This window comes from Mastigoproctus giganteus, chromosome 1, assembly GCF_048544385.1.
Source record: "Mastigoproctus giganteus isolate SK-2022 chromosome 1, ASM4854438v1, whole genome shotgun sequence".
NCBI classification, from domain to species: domain Eukaryota; kingdom Metazoa; phylum Arthropoda; class Arachnida; order Uropygi; family Thelyphonidae; genus Mastigoproctus; species Mastigoproctus giganteus.
Window position 1 is genome coordinate 74,619,872 of NC_143575.1, and position 26,142 is coordinate 74,646,013.

The 26,142-nt window shown below is 35.2% G+C and overlaps 1 protein-coding gene across 1 annotated transcript in view; it reads right to left on the bottom strand.

Annotated features, from left to right (window-relative positions):
• The window catches only part of LOC150090892 (inverted formin-2-like), a 203,543-nt gene that overhangs the window by 14,459 nt on the left and 162,942 nt on the right, over window positions 1-26,142 (bottom strand). Inside the window, exon 11 of the mRNA XM_090376423.1 lies at window positions 18,526-18,643. Coding sequence (XP_090232549.1) covers window positions 18,526-18,643 — 118 coding nt within the window. The remainder of the gene's footprint in view (window positions 1-18,525; window positions 18,644-26,142) is intronic.

The window sequence follows — 26,142 nt, forward strand, 5'->3', positions numbered from 1 at the left end:
AAAAATGAGAGGAGTGTGTTACAGTTCTAATGACTGATGAGTAGAATGAAAAACTGTGCAGAGAAATAGAGTGGGACAGTAAATCAGAATGTAATGGGGGGGATTTTAACTTTCCAGATACTGACTAGAACTTGTGGGTTGGTCACTCACACAAGCAAGAATTTTTTGGAGTTATTGGATGGCTGTTTTCAGTAGCACATTAGAGAGGCAAAAAGAAGGCAATACTCTTGATCTGATTATCAGCAGTGATTATTCATGCAAAAAGAATCTGCATGATAAAAGAACCACTAGGTGGCAGTGATCACAGTATATTGATGTGGGATTTACTTAAAGAAGTAAATGCCATCAAGGGTAAAGGGAAAGATTTTGATTTCGTAAAAGAGACTACAGTGGTCTCAGGCAGTTTTTGAATTCTATACAGTGGGACCAACTAATGATGTCACCAACAACAAATTCGAAATGGGAAGCATTCAAGGAAATAATTATAGAAGCTATTAGGCTTTTTTGTACCAATTAAGAAATACCATTCAAGGCTTAGACCTAAATCGATGTCAGATGAACTAATGAGACACATGGCAGAGAATAAAAATGCATGGGTTGCATATAAATTATCAGGTGATACAGAAGCCTATGGTATATATAAACTAGTCTGTAATCAAGTCAGAAAGGAGGTTATGCAAGCCAAGCCAAAGACTGCTCATAATTTGAATGAATGATGCAAAGAAGAATGCAAAGAAAACAGAGCAAAGACTTCTTTACTTACATGAACACTAGAAAGAAGGGGATGAATCACACTGGTCTAATTGACTTGATGGTACAACTATTGATGATCCTGCTCAGGTTGCAGACAAACTGAATAAGAATTTTGCATCTACATTCACACATGAGGAATTCTTTAGAGAAGTGTATGCTTGTTTGTTTGTTTTTTAGGAGCATTAGCAACTAAGGCCATATTGCTCCGGAAATGCAGTGGTCATTCCTTGACCTTTCTGCATCCTCCGTATTTGGTGGTGACGGGCTCGAACCCAGGTCTAATCAAGAAGCATGTGAGAAGTGTATGCCAGAAGTTTATCAAACTAAATGATTTTGCAATAACTGAGAGGAAAGTGGAAGAGAAATTGCTGAAGTTAAAAAAGGCAAAAAGGCACTTGGGGTAGATGGGATCTATCCAATTATATTAAGGGATGCAACAAAGGAAATAAGAAAACCCTTAACCATAGTTATAAGAGCATCTTTAGATTCAGGGGAAGTCATTGCAGACTGGATATGTGCAAATATATCTGCAATTCACAAAGATGGATCAAAGGGTGATACAACTAATTACACACCTATTATCTTAACTTCTGTTCCAGGGAAAATAATGGTGTCACTGGTTAAAGAATTAATGGAGGACCACCTAGACAGGACTGCAGTTATACTTTATGCACAGTATGGGTTTGTTAAGGGGAAATCTTGTTTGAACAATTTGATTGGATACTATATATACTATAATACAATCACAAAGAAACTGGATGCAAAAAAATATTTTGATACCATATACTAGGATTTTAGTAAAAAGCATTTAATACCATTACACAAAAGACTGCTACACAAATTGGGGCGGTGTGGCATTAAGGGCAAGTTACTGCTACAGATAAAGGTGTGGGAGAGTGGTTACCAATGGACACTGCTCTTCATGGACTAATGTTCTCACAGGGTTTGGTGCTGCATCCATTATTGTTTTCTATATTTATTAATGATACTGATGAAGGCATATCGGGTTAATGTCTAAGTTTGCAGGTGATACAAAGGTTGGCAGGGTAGTTAATAACAGTAATGATGGTATGCTACTGCAACAGGATCTAAAAAAATTAGGCAGATGGGCTGAAAAATGGCAACTGAAGTTTACCCTTGACAAATGCAAAGTGCCATATATGGGTAGCTGTAACCTCAGAGTAACATACCAACTGTGTGGCACTACACTCAGCGTAGTGGAGAATAAAAAGACCTGGGGATAATTGTGCAGTCAGATATGAAGTTCTCTGTGCAGTGCAGACAGGCTGCCAGGACAGCTTGTGGGGTTTTGTTAATGATATATGGGAATTTTGCTAGTAAAGATAAGGAGGTGATTATCCTACTGTATATGGCAATGGTCATACCATATATTGAGTACTACATACAGGTCTGGAGGGTTCATTTTATGAAGGATGTACAGCCACTGGAACAGGCTCAAAGAAGGGCAATGAGATTGGTGAAGGGGAACAAAGGGAGTGCTCTTACCATGATAAAGCTTGCAATACCTGTAAAATGTACTTTTATGTTGCACTGCTTGGCTATTTTGATAAGATTCTCCCACTTTGGATGATAAGGGAAGGTGAGATGGGGAAAATTGTTCATATACTGTTGAATGCATTTTTTAATAATACAGTTGACAAGTTAGTGAACTTGGGAAGGGGGTTAAGTAATTGTGGCATTTCACAGTATCTGCAAAATGCTATACCTTTAACCTCAACAATCTTAAGATACTTCAGATCACATACACACACTTGCTCCTGTAAAGAGTTCCTCGAAGCCCAAGCAATCCAAGAGTTTTTTTTTAAGCTATAAATCTACTGTTGAAGGCAACAGAAACTGGCAGATACAACCTGAGGTTGGGGAAGTTTGCCCTCTTTCCCAACCTCAGCTGTTATTCCATAAGATAGCTCAGCCTCTATACACTCTAGGCTTTCCTTCCCTCTTAAGGGTTACCTCAGCCAGAACTGAAAGGTCCCAAAGCATCCAAAACAGACTTGCCAGACAGATGCCAACCAATGAACTAAGCTCCATCCATCAACATTCGTTCCTCTGTCATCCAACATGGATCTCAACATATTTAAAACAGACAAGCCACAACTAATCAGCCAACTGCAACTTTCTCTTGTGGCCTCAACAGCCTCTCCCGAACCTATAACTCTTGAAAATGGAAATTCACTGATTACCTGAAGTTTGCAGTACTTGCAAACCTATCAGGATCTTCTTTTCCACTCTGTTTGCTGCTAATGCCAGATCTAGTTACAAGAAGTATATTCTACAATGTTCTTCTTTAAAAAAAAAAAAAACACTAAATCCATTGATGAAGGTCATAATGTAAAGTAGTCTTTCACTTCCACACTAATTTTTGGCTTAGTTTACTGAATTTTATTTCTGTTTAAAAATAATATAAATTTTCATTTATTCTTGATATATCTAAGGCCAAAAGAGTTTACATATTTAGTATGACTGTAAACATATTGAAATAAGGGCAGCCATGTTTTTGGATCCACAGCTCACAATGGACTGAGCATTGTTTGTTACAGTATATGGGCTTGAACTCACAACCTCCTTGCTGGTCTCTGTACACATGCTACTATTCAGTCTGTTTACTTTTGAAAGTGGCATCCACCAACCAATAAATATTTTGCATTGCATTCACACAGAGTAGTAATCTTTCTTCTACCTTCATATCTTGCTATCAAATATTAATATGGATGAATGCAAATGTTTCAACCAGCTAATTATATTTCATCAAACAATGAATTCAGTGTCATGAAATTGGAAGTTTGTGTGTGTGTGTGCACGTGTGTGTACCCTGCCAAATTACTGATTGTAACTTAATTTATGGGAAAAAAGAAATAATTATTATGTTGCAACCATGCTAGTCTCCTTTTCAGTTTTTTCCCTGTCACCACTCAATTTTCTCTATTAACCCAAACAACAATGAGGCACTACACTGCATTGTTGTTGTTTGGGTTTAATGACATAAGGGCTGCCAGGAACAAATTGTGTCTATCCAATGGTTAAAAAGAAAAGGGATCTTTAGTATAAATTACGATCACAGTATAGTCCAGTCTGATTCAGGTAAATAACATCACCTTCAAGAAGATGAAATAAATGTCATTATTGGTTGTACATTTTTAAGTGACTGAAAAGTACTTCTGTGGATAGTTAGGTGAGGACAGTGTTGACAAATGATGAACAGTAATTGCATATGGCAAGATACACATTGGGGAGAGTTCACATTCATCAGGAAGTGCAGGTGAATGCGATATTTATTCCCAACCTTAAGTCTCAATAATATTACTTCTTCCCTCTTCCTTTGTCGGAAGCTGAGGACCATAGGGTCTAGTTTTATCTGGTAAAGTTTGTTTCCTGGATAATTGCTCCAGATCAGTGACCAACTATCATAATATTCTTTGTGGACGACAGCTTTATAATTGGTATATAGCACTTGAAAAGACTGTGAAATTATAGTACGTGGTTGTTTGACCACAAAGTTTGCTCTTTCAATTCCTGCTATGCCAGAATCTTCAAGGATTCAACAGAATATTGCATTTTGGTTGAACTCATTGCAGGCAAGTAACCTAGAGTGTATGAATTTTATTATATAGAAAGAGGAGGCAGTATTACTTCTTATGGCAGAGACAACATTGAGAAAGTCAGTGTATATTAAAGTGGGCACGATCAAGAGTTCAGTTATCTGATCCAACGCTCTACTGATAGCATAGAGCTCAGCAGTGAAGATACCACATGCAGACACGGGTAATGAGAATGAAAGAGGGAAGACTGCCTACCAGAGTATTAGTTTTCAATCCATCAGTACAGATTTTGGAAGCCTGTAAGTTAATATTGGAGGAAGACAAGGTATTCATTCCCACTGTCGACAACAGCCTTCATAATTTGCAGGGATATTGATCCAAAGTTGGTCTGGTAGTGTTATGTCCTGAAATATATTGCTTATTTCAATATTCCAAACTTGAGTTAGTTTTTTTAAGAAGAGCATATGATTTTGATTTGGGTTGTTATTATAAATGAAATCCTGTCTGGTATTATACAAGCATATTCAATTAGTATGCAAGGAAAAATGAGGATTTTAAGCATACTGCAAGGGTAACATTTTCCTGAGGAGGCATATGGGCTTCAGTGTAAAGTCTGTGAACTGAGGAGGTTCTGAAAGTCCCTAGGGAAATTCTCAGAGCACTGTGTTGAATTGTGTTTATTCACTGTAAATCACTTTTTCGTGCAGAGTCATATACTGGAGATCCATAGTGTAAGTGCAACCTGATCAGAGCCCTACAAAGATGAAGCCGGGTGTATCAATCAGCACCCAATGACACGGAAGAGACAGATCAGAGTACATTAAATTTCTTTAAGCAGATAGTTCAAAGATAAGTTACATGAGCCCTGAAAGTTTGATTTCCTGACTAGTATCAGGCCTAGAAACTAAACAGTATGGCAAACTGCAATCGATACATTGTTCAGGATCAGGATGGAGTGAACATAGTTTGCTGAAGAATGATGGTGGATTTCTGTTCAGATAGATGGTAGCCACTGTTGTAAGGTCCAGGATTTTATTCTGTCTGTAGCAATTTGGAGCTGTCTTTTGATGGTACTCCTGCTCTGTGAATAATAGGGGATGGTTAGGTTGTCTGCATACATATAAACTTCAATGGTTTTTGGAAGATTCTTTGTCATGCTATTCACCTGTATCACAAATAGGGCTGCATGCAGTAGAGAACCCCACTGGATTCTCTTGGTATGTTTTGATTTTGGACCTAAAAAGTCCAAAATCAAGGTTGAGTAAGACACAAGAGGAATAATTATTCCTGTCTGCTTAGTTAAAATTCCAATGTCAGATGACCTGCATTTGAATTGAACAGATGATAGGAAAATGGATGCTGAGCAGATGGATAAGTCTATGGCTAAGATAATAATCAAAGGCAGTTGAACATGAGTTGGACAGTCGTAATCATGATAAGATCTCACAACAGATGGCAATCACTGAACTCACTGAGCAAATAGATGAAGGTGGGAGCTGTGTGTTAAGATTGCCAAATTCAGTCTGAAGGCAAGAATAAGTCAGTGGAATATAAATGGAAGCAATGGTTATCATTATTCCTATTTGCAATGCAAACTGCTACAGTGTCTAAGGTTTGTAGTTGAATATATCTGGACGGTATGGTAGATTTCACTAGATTGCAATCCCTCTGCAAGCAGGAGCCTCACAATCCCTATTTTGCCTATGCCTATACACAGTAATTCAGGAATACAAGAGAAAAATGTGGCAATAGAGGTTTCCTGCAAGCACTGGATTAATTTGAATAAGTAAATCACCAAGTCATCAAAATTACTCTGCAGTTCAGTTTTGTATGATTTTATTCATTATTTGGCTTGGTTAAGGAAGATTGATTTGACTGTTTTTTGTGAATAGTTTGATTGTTTAGGGGTTTTATGGTGCATCAGCATCAGAAGTGAATGGGGTGCTTCTGCTGGTCTTGCTTTAATTTGTCTCATCTGGGACAAGTTTGGCATCCTGTTTCCATGGTATCACTTGCATGTAATTCTAACATTGTGTCATCGTTGTCATCATCATCGAGTAAATATCAACTTACATGCTGCTAGTGTGTGTGTGTGTGTGTGTGTGTGTGTGTGTGTGTGTGAGATTGCACTTTCTTTTGCTCTTCAACAATCTTAGGTTTTGTTGTTTCATGCAAGGTTGAGACAGCATCAGTTGGGATACTGACTGGAGTGTCACTAGTTTCATTTACCATATGTTTCTTTTTTTAGAGATTATTAGTACAGTTTTGGCCCAGTTAACAAGAGCAATATTCAGTTCAATTGAAACATCTGTTTGGGTTGCTGCTGAGCTACAGTTCAATGATCAATGCACACATTTCCTTACAGGAGTGTAAGGAAATCAGGCGACAACTCAGCATTGTTATGGGCCTATATGAGAGTTTGAAGGACAGGGTGGATGCCCTCGAAAGACCTAAATTGAGGGGCCCACATCAACGCCAGAGCTTGCACTTGGTCATCACGCAGCACAGTGGCAACCCCCAAGGCAGAATGCGCTGGTCCCACAGGAACTAGTAGTTGTTGGTGACTCTATTGTCAGGGAAACGGGAAACATGCTTTGTAAAAAGGATAGGTGGAACAGGACCAGGGTATGTCTGCCAGGGGCAAAGGTTGATGACATTGTAGAGCGGATATCATCTTTTAAGGGCACAAAAGGCGATACAGTTGTACACGTTGGCACTAATGATATTAAGAGTAGGAGACAGGCAGAATTACTTAACAAGTACAGGTCACTGATGAAAAAAAGCCGTAAATTAGGGTTGAATTTGAAAGTGTCTGCAATTCTGCCCAGACACGATAGGAGGGAGTATATGATGAGAGCCTTGTCGATCAATTCGGCCCTGGAAAGATTGTGCAAGGCTCAAGGGATAGAATTTTTTTCAGCCTGGACTGTACTTGTGAACAGGAGAGACTGCTTCTACAGGGATGAGATACACTTAAATAGAAAGGGTGCAAGAATATTTGCTGATGCTATCGAGGCAGTGTTAGTTGGGTCGGAAAACTGATAGCTTGGGGGGGGGGGGATACAAGGACTAATAGTTTAACAGTAGCCGCAGGCAGAGGTGATTCTTGAACAACTTCTATTAGAATAAGTAGCGACCTGGAGCGAGGGGTGTTGGGGGGGTTTCAGGGACGGATGGCAGTCATCGTGAAACAGGTGGGTATATGGGATGTGTTAGGGTAACTAAGAATAAGAATAGGTGCATGTATACTTGCATGTATACCAATGCTAGAAGTAAATAGAATGCTATAGTAAATAAATTTGATGAATTTGAAGTGTTGGTCAAGACATCAAAGGCGGATATTGTTGGGATATCAGAGACGTGGTGTCACACAGATATAAGGAATGAAGAACTGGAATTTTGGGAGTACAATGTGTACAGAAAGGATAGACAGGATAGGAAGGGAGGATTTGTTATGCTGTTAATTAAGAAAAACATAAAATCAAAAGAAGTGCATCCAGTTGATATAGATGAACAGTGCACTGTTGAGTCAGTTTGATGTGACATAAGCAAAAATAAGAGTAGGAGTGTGTTGCCTAATGACTTGAATGAGTACAATGAACAATTGTACACAGAAATAGAGTGGGCTAGTAAATCGGAATGTCTTATAATGGGTGATTTTACCTTCTCAGATATTGACTGGAACTTGTGGGTTGGGCACTCACACACTAGTCAGACTTTTGTGGATTTATTGGATGATTGTTTTCTGCAGCAGCATGTTCGAGAGGCAACCAGAGAAAGTAATACTCTTGATCTGGTTATCAGCAGTGATCATTCATGTATTAAAAATTTGCAGATAAAAGAACCACTAGGTGGCAGTGATCACAGTGTACTGACGTGGGATTTACTTAAAGATTTAATTACCATCAGGGGTAAAGGAAAGGGTTTTTGCTTCCGTAAAGGTGAGTACAGTGGTCTCCAACAGTTTTTAAATTCTGTACAGTGGGATCAACTAACGATGTTACCAACAGTAAATTCTAAGTGGGAAGCATTCAAGGAATTAATCGTGGAAACTACTAAAAGTTTCATACCTATTAAGAAATATTGCTCAAGGTTTAGGCCTAAATGGTTGTCAAATGAACTAATGAGACTCGTAACAGAGAAGAAAAATGCATGGGATGCATATAAATTATCAAGTGACTCAAAAGCCTATGGCAGATATAAGCTAGTCTGTAATCAGGCGGAGCAATATGGCCTTAGTTGCTAATGCTCCTAAAAAAAACTAAATAACAACAAATAAAAATAACTGTAATCAGGTCACAAAGGAGGTTAGGCAGGCGAAGGCAGATTACGAGAAATCCTTGGCAAAAGATGCTAAGAAAAACAGCAAGGATTTCTTTACTTATATAAACTCTAAAAGGAAGGGGATGAATCTGATTGGTCCACTTGACATCGATGGTTCAACTGTTGATGATCCTGCTCAGATAGCAAACAAACTGAATGAGTATTTTGCATCTACATTCACACGTGAGGAATTATTAAGGTTTGAAAATGGCAGAAGGTTATCAAATTGTAGCAGGATACTTAATGATTTTGTAATAACAAAGAGCAAAGTGGAGGAGAAATTGTTGAAGTTAAACATAAGAAAAGCACCTGGGGTGGATGGGATCTATCCAGTTATATTAAAGGAGGCGGCAAAGCAAATAAGCAAACCCTTAGCCATAATTATGAGAGCATCCTTGGACTCAGGGGAGGTTCCCATGGACTGGAGATGTGCAAATGTATCCCCAATTCACAAAGGAGGATCGAAGGGTGACATGAGTAATTACAGACCAGTTAGTTTAACTTCTGTTCCGGGTAAAATAATGGAGTCGCTGGTTAAAGATGCATTGCAGGATCATCTAGACAAGACTGCAGCAATAATTCAGACACAGCATGGGTTTGTTAAGGGAAAGTCTTGTCTGACAAATTTGATAGGATATTATGATGTGGTTACAAAGGAACTGGATGCAAAAAATAATTTTGATATCATATATTTGGATTCCAGGAAAGCTTTTGACACTGAAAGACTATGGAAGACTATTGTACAAATTGGAGCAGAATGGTATTAAGGGTAAGTTGCTACAATGGATAAAAGGATGGTTAAGTGGGAGAAGACAGAGGGTGGTAATCAATGGGTGCTGCTTTTCTTGGTTGTTGTTATTTGGTTTTTAGGAGCATTAGCAACTAAGGCCATATTACGCCTGGATATGCGGTGGTCATTCCCTGACCTTTCCACATCCTCCGTATTTGGTGGTGACAGGCTCGAACCCCGGTCTAATCAAGAAGCATGTGCTATGCACTGCTGCTCCTTCCCACCTGGCTACACTCTTCTTGGACTCATGTTATTAGTGGAGTCCCACAGGGTTCGGTGTTAGGTCCACTGTTGTTTTGTATATTTATCAATGATATTGATGAAGGTATATCAGGCTTAATGTCGAAGTTTGCAGATGATACAAAGGTTGGCAGGTTGTTAATGACAGTAATAGCAGTGTGCTACTGTAACAGGATCTAGATAATTTGGGCAGATGGGCTAAGAAGTGGTAACTGAAGTTTAACCTTGACAAATGCAAAGTACTGCATATGGGTAAAAGTAACCCCAGAGAAATGTACCAACTGTGTGGTACTACACTTAAGGTGGTAGAAAATGAAAAAGACCTGGGAGTAATTGTGCAGGCAGATATGAAGTTTTCTGAGCAATGCAGACAGGCTGCCATGGCAGGTTATGGGGTTTTGTCAATGATATATAGGAATTTTGCTAGCAGGGAAAAGGAGGTGATTATCCCTCTGTATAAGGCAATGGTCAGGCCACGCCTTGAGTACTGCGTACAGGTCTGGAAGCCTCATTTTAGGAAGGATGTAGATTTACTTGAAAGTGTACAGAGAAGGGCAACAAGATTGGTGAGGGGAATGAAGGGATCCTCTTATCAAGACAGGCTTAAGTTCTGCAAAATGCAGTGGCTGGAGACTAGGCTTCTGCGCGGTGATCTGATTGAGGTGTATAAGACCTCGAATGGGTTGAGCACGCTGAATTCTGATGGGATCCTTCCACTTGTTCAGATTACGAACCTAAGGGGGCATAAATTCAAATTAAGAAAGGGCAGATGTAGAATAGATGTGCAGAAATTTGCCTTTAGCCAGGGGGTGGTTAATTGCTGGAACAAACTTCCATCTGTCATTGGGGAAGTTGATAGGTTGAATAAATTTAAGGAGAAACTGGACAGGCATTTGGAGGGAATGGTGTGATTTTTTTTTTTTTTTTTTTTTGGGCTGATGCTGCATAAGCTCATACACTTGCTTTCTTGCATCACATGCCACTACTACTACTACATGATCAGTTAAGAATGTTTATGAGAACTCATTTTCATGCCTTGTGATGCGACTTCATGCTCAACTTTATATTTTTGAATTTTCCCAGTTTTCCAAAGGTCATATGCTTTAGAAAAAAAGGCTGGATGATTTCCTTTGCAGTTCTCACACTGTACAGCATTTCCACTCATATCTTTTAAAGATGAGACACCACTATGAAAGCCTGTTTCATGACTTGCTAGTTCCTCATTGGATAGCAAGTAATCGCTTTTAAATAAATGGCAAATTAATCTTTTGATTTCATTTATTTGAAAGTAGACAATATCAAGGCAATGCACTGCAATGGTAAAGTTTGTTCTGCTGTGAGCTATAACAGCACTGCACTGTATTACTGCAGTTTAAATCCTGCTAGCTACAAAAAGTACACAAAATAACAATATGGTCCTCCCAACTTCATATAAAATAACTGGCAAAATTTCCTGCATGAATATTGTTACAATCTATTGTGAAAACTAAGTTTTTAAATGCATTATGTCAGTCTAATGCTAAGAAATGGGAAATCAAGAAACTGTTTTGAGTTCTCTACCCACTAATTTTCAATGAATTATTAATCTCGCTCATGAATAGCAAGAGAATCTCATGATCTTTAAGAAACTTCCCCCATGCTATAAATATAATTACTACTCACTGTCAACATTGTAGATTACTGTGTGTTCAGTTAAAGTAGTTGAAGCGTCAAGAATTTTATGGTTCTAAATAAAATCTCCATCCTGCCAAAAGCATTCATGGGGAAGGGGGGGGTAGTAATCAGGCATTGCTGCAGTCCCATGAATGATTAATTACCAGACTTCTACAATGTTGATGGCTGTCCAGCTCAGGTTCTGGATTATTGAATTTGCTGCAAAATTAGATGCCAGATTATCATTATATTATACTTCTCCATTTGGAATGCTAATTTTTATTTAAAGTATAATACTTAAGGTGAAGTGCCTCAACAATATCAAATTGATGTGTTTGTAACAAACTTATAGTTTGCTTGCTCACAGCTATGCACAAAACTGAAGATATTGCACTAACCTGTATGATTATCTTATTCTACCATATACTGAATAAGTTTTGAAGAGAAAGAATACAGGCAGTTCTCACTTTACGAGTTTTTTTTTCTTCAAAGTATCAACAAAATCGAAAATATGAACATTAATTGCAAAAAATGAAGTTAAACATTCATAAATACCGCATTTCAAAACATGTGCATAGCTATACAATACAGTGTATCCAGCTTTACAATATTAATCCATTTCAGAGACACCATCGTATCGTGAAAATATCGTAATGTGAACCCAATAACACATTGTTTTTTGGTAATTAGTTCCACAACCTCGGAAGTTGAAATTTTCACTATATGACTCTAAAAGGTCGTTTTTATAGTGTGCAAGTTGTATTAGTTACCAATTAAAAATCACTAAAATGCACTAAACTTTCGTCATTATCATATGTTCTGTTATAAGAACCAATTTTGAACACCTTTGTGACATTTTTCTAAAGCACATTTCTCAAGGTCACGATCATAAAACAATAAAAACAATTCGCACTTTCCGGTTTATTGGGCTTTTTTGTTACTGCAAGCAATTATAAACAGGTAGTAAACTATGTTATTCCATTTGCGAAAATAGCTGGAATTGTTTGATATTTTGAGTTATTATGGTGAAATGTATTTCCCCTTTACTGAAATCTTCAATCGTATAGAAAACAAATTTTCAGAATCTTCTCTTTATTCTTTTTTTTAAGCTTCGTAAACTTGTTACTCCATGCAAACCGTGTTGTTGCAATTTGTGCATTCTGTTAAAAAATGCTTATGCATCTATTGAAATTTATAAAGAAAATAGAAGCTTATCTTGGAAACAAACGCCTCTTGAAGCATTTCCGAAGAAGACGACTCCTTGTGCAACAAACCAACAAGTGCCGAGCCAATAATAAGTGATCAACGAGTGTGCATTTAGTCGATGATGAAGAATAAACATTCTTTAAAATTTGTAAGTCATAAATAATTTCTTTATTATTATAATTTGCTTGAATTTACAGGCTATGTTTTAATTTCTTTGATAAATCAATCATTGTTTAAACAAAATAATTAGCTAACTAATTTCATTGTTGAGAACATAACCCCTATTTTTAACCATTATGTGTATGGGATTTAATTCCCGCTTTACGAGTTTTCGCTTCACAAGCGCACGCTAGGAATGAATTAACTCGTAAAGTCAAGAACTACCTGTACTGAAACTTCTAGAGAAACAAGTGAAATTAAAATATATTTATTCTAATATTATTTATAACAGCTATCTTAATTGTGCAAAACATTTATTAAAAACTACTTGCATTTCAAAATTTGTATGAGATAACTTTAATTTTTATTGTAATCCCCCCAAAGCATTAACCATTCTACATAGATAGACAGGTGGTAATCCTGCACTGTTACCTAAAAATCAAAATTGGAGAAAGATTTTGTGGCAAGCAATGTTGAATTTAGGTAGCTAGAGGTGTGGCCATGTTATTTTTAATAATGGGAAGAATCTAAAATATAGATTTTTTTTTCTTGTGCATATTGTATAAGTTTACAGGGTATTTTTATATAAATGAGATATGAATGGATGAAGGACAGAAATAAAGAGATCTAAACATGATAAATGGAAAGGCCAATAATTAAAGAAACGAAATGTAAGTAAAACCAAAAAAATACTTTACTTGTTACACTAACGGCATTGGTCAGGGGCTCCCATCGACTTAAGGCCCTGGAAATATTGCAGTACCATACTTTAATAAATCTGGCCTTGGCAGTGGGGTTATAACTGATCAAAATAGTTAGTGAGTTCCATATTTTTACCTTTGGTTTCTGTAACAGTTTTAGAAAATATTTTTTTTTAATTTCCTGCCAAATACCATTAATAGTTCTACTGATAATGATAGAATCTTCATTTTTGGAACACACAGATAACTGAAATTGTAGATTTTTCCTACTGCTGTCACCACTGGTGACCACTTCAATAAATTCTTCATATGCGGCCAGTGATTACCCATTTTCATGAAAAATAAAATAAAATAAAGGAGAATGCTCAATAGAAAATATATAGACTCCAATAATTATAAACAGAAATGCTGCTTAAATGCTGTTCTAACTGTACTGCAAAACTGAAAGTCACCTGAATCTCTGAAAGAAAATGCTTTAATCCTGATTATTGTCAGTGAAAATTCTGGGAATTAGTAGACACTCTTGCCCCCACTTATAATATGTACACTCCAGGAAACCAGAGTTAATCCTTTGATACTTTTTTTTAATCAAGTTTTCATTCATACTTCTTTTTCCTAAGAAGGAAAAATTAAAAATAATAATAATAATAATAATAACACAGATATTAGTTCTGAACTAATTTAACATGCAATCTATTGCCTTAACAAGATTTCCCAACTTATTATATTACTTAATTACTTGTGGAAAAAAAAAAAAAAAGAGTTAAGTTAAAAGTTACCAAAAAGAACTTTAAACTTAACTATCAACACTAACTTATCACTCTCAAATGTTTGTTAAATATATAGCTTTTGTAATAAGTAGGCACTATCTCCACATACTTTCTGGTTGTCCATTATCCCTTCATTAAAACTGGCAGCTTTCATATGGCACAAGGTTTCACAAAACCAGTATCACATATGAATGTAATACTGGTTTTGTGTCAAGGTGCCTGTAATATGGGTACCAATGTGTAATGTATATGATGGTTAATTTTACTAGTGTTTTTTTGTAATAATTGTTGAGAAGGAGATGAGTAGTAGCATGAAAAGGTCAGAAACTGAGATTTACTTGATGTTGAAGGAGGGAATACACGCCCTTATGAACGTTTTAAGACAGTATTTATGGATTTTGATGTATTGTTGGCGTGAATAGCTAGAGATTTGAGACTCATTTTCACATTATCATGTTCAGTTTTTCCCCTGATGAAAATTACATTTATCCTTCAAAGTGAGAAAAACTTTCTGCTTTGATATTATATTAACAAAGGCCTGTGATGTTAAAAACATGTGTTCAAAATGTTGGAGTTACATATTAAACTCTGGTTCACACTATGGCCAGAGGTTGTGCAATTTTTTATTTTTAATATGTTAATACAATAATTATTAATACATGCACTAATGATTGGGATATTATTTTATTCTTACAAAACATTAATGTGATGTTTGTGCTTGCTTTTTTTTTTTATTCATATTATAATTTTTTTCTGCCAAGGTCAATTATAAAAAAAAATAATAAATTTAAAAACACAAAACAATAACGCGATGTAATGCTATGGGTTTTTTTTTTTAAATAGTTACTTTTGACATATGCACAACGCTAGTATAATATAAACTGCACTACCAGTAACTCACCATATGTAAAATCTTGATGTTCGTATGTGATTTGAAATACACATACACTTAGACTGATTGTACTCTAAATAGGCAGTTACCATGAGCAGATTTCCAGCATCGCCTTGTCCAGACTCATGCAAAGTCAACTAATGTACAAAAATACCCAAACCAATCACTCACAGTAACTGAATCCCATAAATACGGTCAGGGAACACGATGCATATTATACATAAAAAATGCTGCATATATTTTCTATAATTATTTATATTAATAATACAGATCAAACAGTAGTAGATATCTAATAGTAAAAAAAAGTCATTCTTAATACATTTTGCTATGGAAATCTTACATAAACTATTACATCATCCATGATGCTCCTGATAAATTATGGCACCTCCCCAGGGTGTCGTGATGCAAAGGTTGAGAACTTCTGCACTATGCAGTTCAAACTGTGACCATTTTGTTAATACACTAGGGTATCACACTATGGATCTCTCTAAATTTTCAGAAGAATTAAGTAAGCCTACATTCAGTGGAATTTGAGAATGAAGGACCAAAAGGTGGTATTAAATCTCTGGGCTTATTCCACATGGTTTTCTTTTAATTTTTTAGTAATCTCTTTATGTAAATGGAAGCTCAGCTATAATCAATTATTTGTATATGGAATTAATCAAAACATTATCCATGACTATCAAAAAATGCAATGGTAATACAAATCATTTGTAATGCACATCTATGTGTCTGTCATGGATGTGCATTATCATTATTAATTATTATTTAACAGTCATGCATAATATTCATATTTTAAGTTCATGATACAGAATGAGCCCAGGAATAACTTGGAAACTAACAGCTCCTTGAAAGTTTAGAGTTTGAAAATATCTTATTGTACTGCAGAAGACATGGCAATGTAATAACATCTACAATTAAACTAAAATGAAAAATTTCAATGCATTGAAGGTGCAGTATTTTTATATGGGTGTGACTGGTAATGAATACAGGTGACCCCCGCTTAACACTGATAATTCATTCTGGTAAAACAGAGTGCTAAGTGAATCGGCGGTAAGCAAGTGCTGCATTCCCATAAGGTAACATATGTAATTGTGAGTTACGGTCCATGCCATAGGATATTTCCTAATCAATAATAAACAGTACCGAAAAGACACACAAATGCTGATTAAAATCATGGATTTATTAATCCGATTGCCCTGGGCTGTCAAGTTTGTGTCTTTGGTCGATTGTGGGTTGCACTTTGGTGCTGTTCCTAGTAAACTAAAAGGAATTTTAATTTAAAATTCCCCGCAGCATTACCACTCAACAATAATGTCAACCGATCCTTCTCCGCTTTAAAGCATGGCATGTTTTTTTCTTCTTTCAATATGAAACTTCTTTTAGGCATTCATTTCCAAAAAAGTCTTGTTTCATCTATATTAAAAACTTGTTAAGAAGTGTAACACCCCTCTTCAATAATTTTAACAAGCTCTTTTTTGAAAGTTTTGGCTCCTTTATCTGCACTTGCGGCTTCTTCCTGGATTTTAAATCTATCAAACCAGCCCTTACTAGCTTTAAGTGGTTCCACATTCTTTTTTTTTTTTTTTTTTTTGAGGTGAGCTTTCTTCAGATCATCATATAGGCTAATCACTTTTTATTTAATAATATTTAACTTAGCAGAATTGTGCATTAGATATTATCTTCAATAAAGTTATTTAGCCCTAGCCAATTTAGTTGCTTGCAGTGGAACAGCTGTCTTTCCCACTGCTAAAATTAATTCTGTATTTTTTATAATTGTCCTTACAGTTAAATCTGCCAGTCCTAAATTATTGCACACATCCACTTGTCGTGGATGCGTGAAATCGATTTGCTTCAAAATGTCTAATTTAATTTTCAAATTCGGTTCTTTTCCTTACTTTTGTAGCCTTCATACCATGTCCAGAAGTAGTTGCTTTTTCATTCTTATCCGCCTTTATTAACTCTTCGAAAATGTAACTGCATTGCATTAAGTATGATACAATGTTCGAGTAAACTGTCCATTACAGACAATGTCTAACACTGTACTGAGCGACAACTAGCCTCTGGATAAATGCATATAATGCAAATATTACAAGCAATATACTTGATCATTTTTTAAAATATTGATCATAGAACTACATAACAAGGTACTGTACTGCAATTAAATTAGCATGGAAGAAAATTTCACTGAGTGTGGGAAAATTTCTCAAGTTGGAGTGGGAAACATTTTAATGCTGTTTTGCTATTCATTATCAAGCTATTGACTACATCAGATGAAGTGTTGTTAGGTTTAAACATGTCAAAAATTCAATCTGTATGCTGGTAAAATAAGGATATAGTGAGATACGGATTATAATATAAGAACAGTGTTATAGTGAATCAGTGTAAAGCAAATCACGTTATAATGAGGGCTTACTGTATTAAGAATATGATGGTCTGAAATAACATCAAAAAATATAAATTTATGGAAGGAAAGAAAACATTAATTCAGAAATTAAAAGAAGAAAGATTTGCTGGTTTTGGGCACATCCAAGAAAAGATAGCTAGGAGAAAAAGTAAGAGAGCAATGGAGTCAAATCCACATGAAGAAAACTGGAAAGCTGAGCAAGGCAAGAGATAAGAGCATCACAACTGAAATGTATATGGCTGAAGGGTGTCATTGAAGTCTTTTGCTCTGTAAGGAAGATGAGATTCATTATAAATACTTTAAACTTATTTTTGGTGGTATTCCTTACCCTCTCTTATTTTCTCTTTAGCTTTTCCAAGCCGACTTAATAAAAGTAAGGTTAGCTGCTATAATTTAAATTGTGAATGAATATTGTTTAAGCAATTTTTTTTTAATGTCAATCATCGATTTTCTAATTTTCATGAATCTCCAATTCATTAATTAGGAAAACAATTATAATACCTTATAACTGTTATAAACTATTATTTTAATGTAACCTTGTAAAGTTATGTATTACTGTTTATGTACATCTTGCACATCAATTGTTTTGTTATTGCCTTTTGATTCAACTTAGCAGTTCTGTATAACAGTACATTAAAATAAAATTTAAAAAAATGATGAAAAATGCACTACAGTGCATTATAAGATCATTATTTAACTAATTTAATAAATTAGTTAAATAAATTATTACTGTGCTTCCTTCTTTTGTGGTAAAAAACTTAAAACATCAAACAACATAATTGTGGTGTACGAACATATATTTTTCTCCACCATCTTTAAAGCTAATAGAAAAAAAAAAACAAAACATAAATCTCTCAATTTTTGACTTATTTTACACTACACTTCACTGAGATTTGAAGGAAATTTTTTTTATAAAGCACTTACTAAATTTCTTTCAAATTTCAAAGTGCACAGTAAAATAAGTACATTTATAATTGCTTTAAATATCACTTTCTTTGCAAATATATTTTATATGACTGTCTCAATTATTTAAATTTATTCATAGAAGCTATAAAAAATTTAAAAACATACCTCTACAAAATGCTGAAAATGTATTTTTAGATTTTCATTTTCTTTTATTTTTTTTGTTAATTTCTGTAAATTATTCCTGAGTTGTAATACCTCTGCAGATATTCCATCAACAGAAATTCTAAAGAAGAGAACAGTATAAAACTAAGTAATGAAAAAAAAAATTATTTTATTTAAAAAAACAAAAACAAAAAAGAAACCGTCTTTTAATTTTTATATCAGAAATTTTATTCAACTGCTATTTTTCAGCTCAACCTGCCTAGTTTATCTAGATCTTGTTGAAGTAAAATGTCCTGATTAATGTCATTAACTACCCTCTCCATCCATGTAACTGTTTTGTAACTATCTTATGCTATTTTATAGGATTGCAAGGGAATATTTCAATGCAGAAGTTGAAATCAAATTCATATTCTTTACTGGCAGACTGAGACATTAAACTTCAAATACCTCATTAAAATTAAGCCACTTATTATATTAGTCCATGTTATGAATAGGACCATTTATAACGCCTCTCTCTCTCTCTCTCTCTCTCTCTCTCTCTCTCTCTCTCTCTCTCTCTCTCTCTCTCTCCCTCCCTCCCCTCCCCCAACACTTAATCCTTTTATTCACAGTAATAATGTCCCCTGTCATACTGCTACAATTTATACAATTGTTCATGCAGAATAGTATCAAAAGCTCTACTGAAATCTAAATATTGAAATTATTCTTTCCATCCAGTTTCTTTGATAACCTCACATCCAACATGATCTCCCCTACAAATCTATGCTGATTGACTTTTGTGTAACTATCTTATGCTATTTTATAGGATTGCAAGGGGATATTTCAATGCAGAAGCTGAAATCAAATTCATATTCTTTACTGCATTTCATTTTCAATCACAGAGATCATTCTCTTCTCAACGAAAACAAAGGCAAACATATTGCTAAGGTGTGGGCCTATGTTCCACTTAGAGTCAAACATTTATCCATGGTTCTGACTAAGTTAGTATTAGCCATATACACCGATGAGCCAAAACATTATGACCAGTGAGTTGTTATGCAAATTGAAGCAACAGGCAGGTGAACTATGGCAGGTGCGCGGGTCAAGACATGGTATAAAAAAACACCCGATATTCAGCTCTGTTAATCCATGTCACTCTTGTTCTTCAGATGGGAAAGGCAGCAGACTTAAGTGAGTTTGACAAAGGCCAAATTGTAATGGCCAGACGACTGGGTCAGAGCATATCTGAAACGGCATGGCTGATGGGGTGCTCATGGTCAGCTGTGGTTAGTACCTACCAAAAGTGGTCCAAGGAGGGGGAACCCATGAACTGCCGGTGAGGTGTTAGATGACCACAGCTCATTGATGCTCGAGGTGAGTGAAGGCTCTCCCGGATGGTGCATGGCAACGGTGGTGGAACTTGTCGGTAATTGGAATTTTTTTTTTTTTTTTTTGTTAATTGTTGGCACATCGGCTCCTGTGGCCATAATGCACCTCCCAAAGATTTTGCATTTTCTACTCTGATCTAAGCTCGAGGCAGGATTCTAACTCACGACCTTTGGGTTGCCAGGCAGGCACTTTACCCACCTGGCTAGCCCGGTCGGTGGTAATTGAAATGCTGGTGATGGGAGTAATGTGTCACAACACACAGTACATCGAATCATGCTGAAAATGGGGCTGTGTAGTGGCTCTGAATGCCCATGCTAACCATAGTTCACCGGTGACAGCCCCTACAATGGGCACGCGAGCATCGAAACTGTACCTTGAGTGATTGGAAGAAGGTCGTCTGGTCTGATGAATCACGTTTCCTGTTGCACCATGTGGACGGTCGTATTTATCTGGGGAAGTACACCCTTTCATGCAACTGTCTTCTCTTCCCCTCTGGCAGTGCTGTCTTTCAGCAGGATAATGCACCATGCCACACCACCCAGATTGTTCGAGACTGGTTCACAGAACATGAGGAAGATTTCCAGGTATTACCCTGGCCTCTAAATTCCCCAGCCATCAATCCCATTGAGCATCTGTGGTTTGTGTTGGAACAGCAACTCCGATCTGCGGCACATCAACCAAGGATCTGCTGGTTACGTATTGGTACCAGATACCACAAGACACATTTGTAAATCTTGTAGCATCATTGCCTCGCCAGATATGAGCTATTTTGGCTGCACATGGAGGACCAACATCATATTAGGTAGGTGGTCATAATGTTTTGGTCATCGGTGTAGTACAAGGAAGCTAAAGGGCTTTGGTTACACTGGATAAAAAAAATAATTAAAAAAAAAATAATAATAGATAACTAAATAAAAATAAATATATGAAAAAGAAAAAATAAACAACCTACGTGTTTTCCTCATCACATAGGTAAATATCTAACTGATCTTTTGGTCTTCCCAAGCTGTCAGCCTCAACCAACCATGGAGGCAACTTATTCAAGTAATCAACGATTTACTGGCTGAAAGAAAACTTCTTGCAATCCAGTGTAAATCTTTTCCTCTGTAATTTGAATTCATGGTCCCAGTTCTGGAATCATTTATCAACAGTGAAATTTAACCCTCACTCATTTTATTTTCTCCTCTTAAGAGTCTATGTCTCAGTTAGGTCTCCTCTAAGGTGCCTAGTTATCAAGTCCCGTTGGCCATTCAGTCTCTCTTCATATGGATGACCTTTTGCTGATCTCACCAGGTGTGTTTCCTATTCTTTAGACCCTTTCAAGAGGGTCAATGTTTACTTTTATTATATTTTAAGTGTGATCTCCATACTCAAACACAGGTATCCAAGTACAGTCTTAAAATTGCTTCAGACAGTGAGAATATTGTTGCAGGATGTGTTACAATACTATTAAGGTAATAAGTTGCTAATATCTTTTTTTAAGTTGTATAGCATCACCTGAACAGATGGCTTCTCATCAGCTAGCACACAGTCTCTATTAGGAAATATATTCCCAAAGCGAGAATAATTTATTTTGTTTTAAGTGAACAGCCAAGCAGAGTATGAAAATAAAACTTCCATTTGAACAAAAAAAAATCATTGTGTGCTTTTAATCTCTAGAACTGGGATGAGTTCCCCCCTATGCAATATTGTAGAACTGCAGAGGAATATTTCAATAGAGAAGCTGAAATCAAGTTTTACTTCCATTCATTGCTTGGCTGTTCACTTATACATAATACATTGTTTATATTTTGGCATAATTTCGCCAATACTTCTGCCCACCTTCCAGCTGATGAGAAGCCAAAAACTTCAAAACAGCTGTCCTGGTGGTGTCTCAGATGTTTAAATAAATAGCAGACATCTACTCAGGTAAGGCTAAACAGTTTAAAAAGATATTAACAACTTAGAGAGAACTGTGGATAATAGTATTTTGTCTTTAAGTGAAATATAATCTTCATTACATATTTAGCTTCAGTCTTCTATGAACCCAGAATAAATGCCATAATCAAAAGTTGAATGCAACTTCTGCATTGAAATACCTCCCTGCAATCCTATAGTAATGTACTGCATAGAGCAAATGCAGCCCAGTTTTAAAAAAATTTTGAATAGTTATGTGTACAAGTGGAAGTTATACACAACTCAGCTGCTGTTCACTTAACAGAAAACACATTCACATTTTGGTATATATTCACTAATAGAGACCAACCACTACTGATGAGAAGCCAGTAGCTTCATAACAGCTGTCCTGGCAATGTCTCAGATAACTGTTCAAGTGATGTTATACAATTTAAAAACAATATTAGCAACTTAGGTGGAACTGCCTTGGTACTGCCTACTCTGCTTTGGCCTTCAGTGGAAGCAAAACTAGGGATTGTATGATCAATGTGGTAAACAATATGAATTTATTTGATATTCTAGTTTTGAACCCATTAGCAAGAAATGAGTTATCTATGTTAGCTACAAAATTACTCATTTGTGTGCAACAAATAGTTTTAAAGTTGGTACCTATGTTCCAGCTGACTTTTTTTTTTTAATTTTATTATTATTCAGTTGCTATTATACTTTCTGGAACTTTAGAATTGTTTTGAGTACGATTCAAGCTTTCATTTAAGACCAATAAAACTGGTTGCTGAACTCTACACAGCCTTCTAACATTTTAAAAGCATGGAACATAAGATTTACAAACTTTATAATAGGCAGGTCAAAATCAATATTATGAAAAAAATAATAATAATAAATAAATAAAAGTAACTGACTAAAACAGATTTATTATTAAGTGTCTTAGATGAATAACATTTATCTAACACACTTAAATACATGTTGTTTAGCAAAATTCTTCTTGTTCATTTTGATCTCCTGCTTTATTTTCTTGCAGAATGATAGAAATATCTATCTCCCCCCCCATTCAATACAATCCCTAGTTAATCTCATTTTTCCAATAGTATGACTTTCTATTAACTCTCCAATAGGCATGTTAATTTTTTTCCAAGGATCACTTGCATAATCTGAAAAAGTAACCCATTTTATAACCTTAAAAATCAGCAAGAAATAATTCAAAATTGTTCACTTTTGATGCCACCTTTATTTTCAGTATATTATGAACACTACTGTGAAAAATTATTATTATTATTTTTTATCAAAATCGTATATTTTTAATTAATTTATTAAAAAACACCACCCAGAGCACTTCAGATGCACTCTATCCACGTTGTTTATCACCACTTAATTTGGGCACATTTTCACTGTTGCTATAGCTAGCATTACTGAGAGCTACCTGAAAAGCCCTCGTACTTCAATAACTAGACATGAGATTATGCTAATTTTAAATTTAGTTTCACAATAATACAACTGTTGTGAAATGAAATTTAATTAGGCTTGAGAAAGAGCATTATTTCATTTTTTTATTGTCAAAAGTCTTCAATATCAAAACAATTAATGACGTAAATAAAAGTCAACCAATAAGAAAATCAAGTTTTTATTTTTTGGGTTTTTTTTTTTTTTTTTTTTTTTTCTTTTGCCTTACACAATACTTGGGAAACTTTCTTGTAGTCACTGCTTCAGCAACTCAGTGAAATTTCCCAAAGATAACTATATGCTAAACTGGAAAGTCCCCACCCCCCATCAAAATATGAATAAGAAAACAAAAAATGTAAAGAACTAAATTCCAAATTCACATTGGGAAACATACTACTTTGGGAACCTACAGCAAAATTTCTTGTGACCAAATTCACTTTGATGTCACTGATATTTTAATTTTGAAATTTAAATTGTTTTGGTACACGGTTACCAACAACATGCCCAGTAGATGGTTAAAAAATGGTCTTCTTTTTATAGGATTTAGGCTAAAAAGTTTATATTACAGTAACAAAGATTATTACTGAAAATCCAGAATCAGAGAATTTTATTTGGAGGGGAGGTATTAGTTTGTAATGATTACCTTTTGAGTATTGCTATCACACTTAAATTACTACTATATTGTGTATTTAATTATATCTATTCTACCAACCAGTTAAGAATACTAACTTATTACTATATCTTTGGACATAAAAAAAATTTCACCTCTACCCAAGGAAGGCAAGTATTCCCACAACTTTCATTATAATGCTATTGCTATTTGTGTTAAGCAAAATTGTTTCCCTCACGGTCAGCAAACATGAATTTGATTCAACCAACTTATCGAACAAATATCACTATACATAAGTTTGACCTGCCAAGTTAGTTATGATACCTTTACATATTGTTTACAAACTGTCAACCACGGTTATTTCATATAACAAATTTAACCTGCTTGCTCTTAAGAGAATCTATTAGCTAAATCTTGTATCATAGATTTGTTTATTTTTATATAGTAACATGACCTTATGAGGGGGGGAAGTAATCAGAAGAGACAAGATTATAAATTTACTTGGAATGCAGTCTGCATAATTATCCTTTGGTATTATAATGCTAAGGATGACACAAATGATATAGCCCACAGATGGTACTCTCCATTGCTTTAGAAAGCAGCAAACATTTACTGAAAATAACTGGAAACCTCATTTTCAATAATCAGTTCTTCCAATCTTTTTTCTGTGAGCTGCCAAAACTGCTTGACAAGTTCAGAGAATTTCACATGCCAATCCCAACAACTGCAACCACCAAAGAAGGGATTATTTTCCCTTATCTAAGAGCTTATGTTTAGAATTAATCCAGCAAAGGTCTATGAGTTTTAGTCTATGAGTTCCAATTATACTTTCAAAATGTATAATGCAACAAAAAAAAAAAAAAAAAAAATACTCTGACTATTTCTTACTCTCATATCTATTTCCCACAACTTCTTACTACAGGTGTAATGTCTAAAATCTGGCAGCCTCGGGACCTGGAGATTGCCAGATTTTGGATTTTTCAGGTATCTGGGTCAAATATAACCAAACACTGAAATGTCAAAATTTTTGATAGTTTTTCTGTGTGATTAACTTAATAATATTAACTATATTATTTTATTCTTATTCATTCTTTTATCCCATGGTGTGAAGTTTCTCATTTCCAAATGAGAAACTTCACACTATGAGGTTACCAAAGCAATCACCTACAGAATCATTCCAGTAATATTCCATTAAAAAAATAAATGAGAAAAAATAAGCAAAACAATCCATGGCATATATTTTTTACAAGATGATTTTTTTTTATACTTTCTTGGGAATAACACTAAAGACTTTTAAATCTCTTCCCTTGGGACCTGGAAAAGTCCAAAGGGAAAGGATCTAAAATCCACACTGAAAGTTCCCTACTCACTGCTTTGGTGGCTGCGGGAAAGTTTTCCGCCACTATCAGAACAACTTGAATGGCATTAAAAATCATTGGTGGGAGGGGGAGGATCACTTCAGAGAAGAAACATGATATGATTTACCTGGAATGCAGAGTCTGGATAACTATCCTTTGGTATTATAATGCTAAGGATGATATAGCCCACAGACGATAGCCCACAGACAGTACTCTCCATTGCTTTAGAAATGCAGCAAATATTTATCCAATATAAAGATAAATGAAAATTAATATCAAGAAAGCTCAATTTTCAAAACAAAAAAATTGCCAGAATGGCAACTTGAGTAGCTGACATAGTCAGTAAAAAAACCCACTCCCCCTGTTAAAGGTTGCTTTCTCTGTTGGCAACAACTATTAACAACCAATGAGAGACAGGTAGAGAGAGAAGAGAGATGTCATGAACAATACATTAGTTGATAGATGATTAATTAATTATAATGCAACATTTCATGGAAATTAAGTGTTTTTATGTACAGTGCAGGTATGGCTGCATTTATATGCAATTTAAAAAATAATAATAAATAAATAAATCTGGTAAACTATGGACTTGATTTGTCTACAGCAGATTTTCTATCATAAGACCATAGCATATTTATTCACTGCAACTGAAAGACTGATTTATGAAAAATAAATGTATAGATAAAAATATAGATACTTAATGGAGTTTTCAAAAGCATTAAGTTAACTTTTTTTTTTTAAACCTTAATATAATTGAATTTGGAGACCAATCTGTTAGTGCTTATTATATTCAAATAGCAAGTTTTGTATCATACTGGGTCTAGTTAAAAAAAAAACAAAAACAAAACTTAATTTCCACATTTCAGGTCAATCCCAATTTTTGGACTTTCAACATAGAATATGAACTGGCTATACATGACTGGAAGATTTGTAGAACTCTCTCTAATTTGA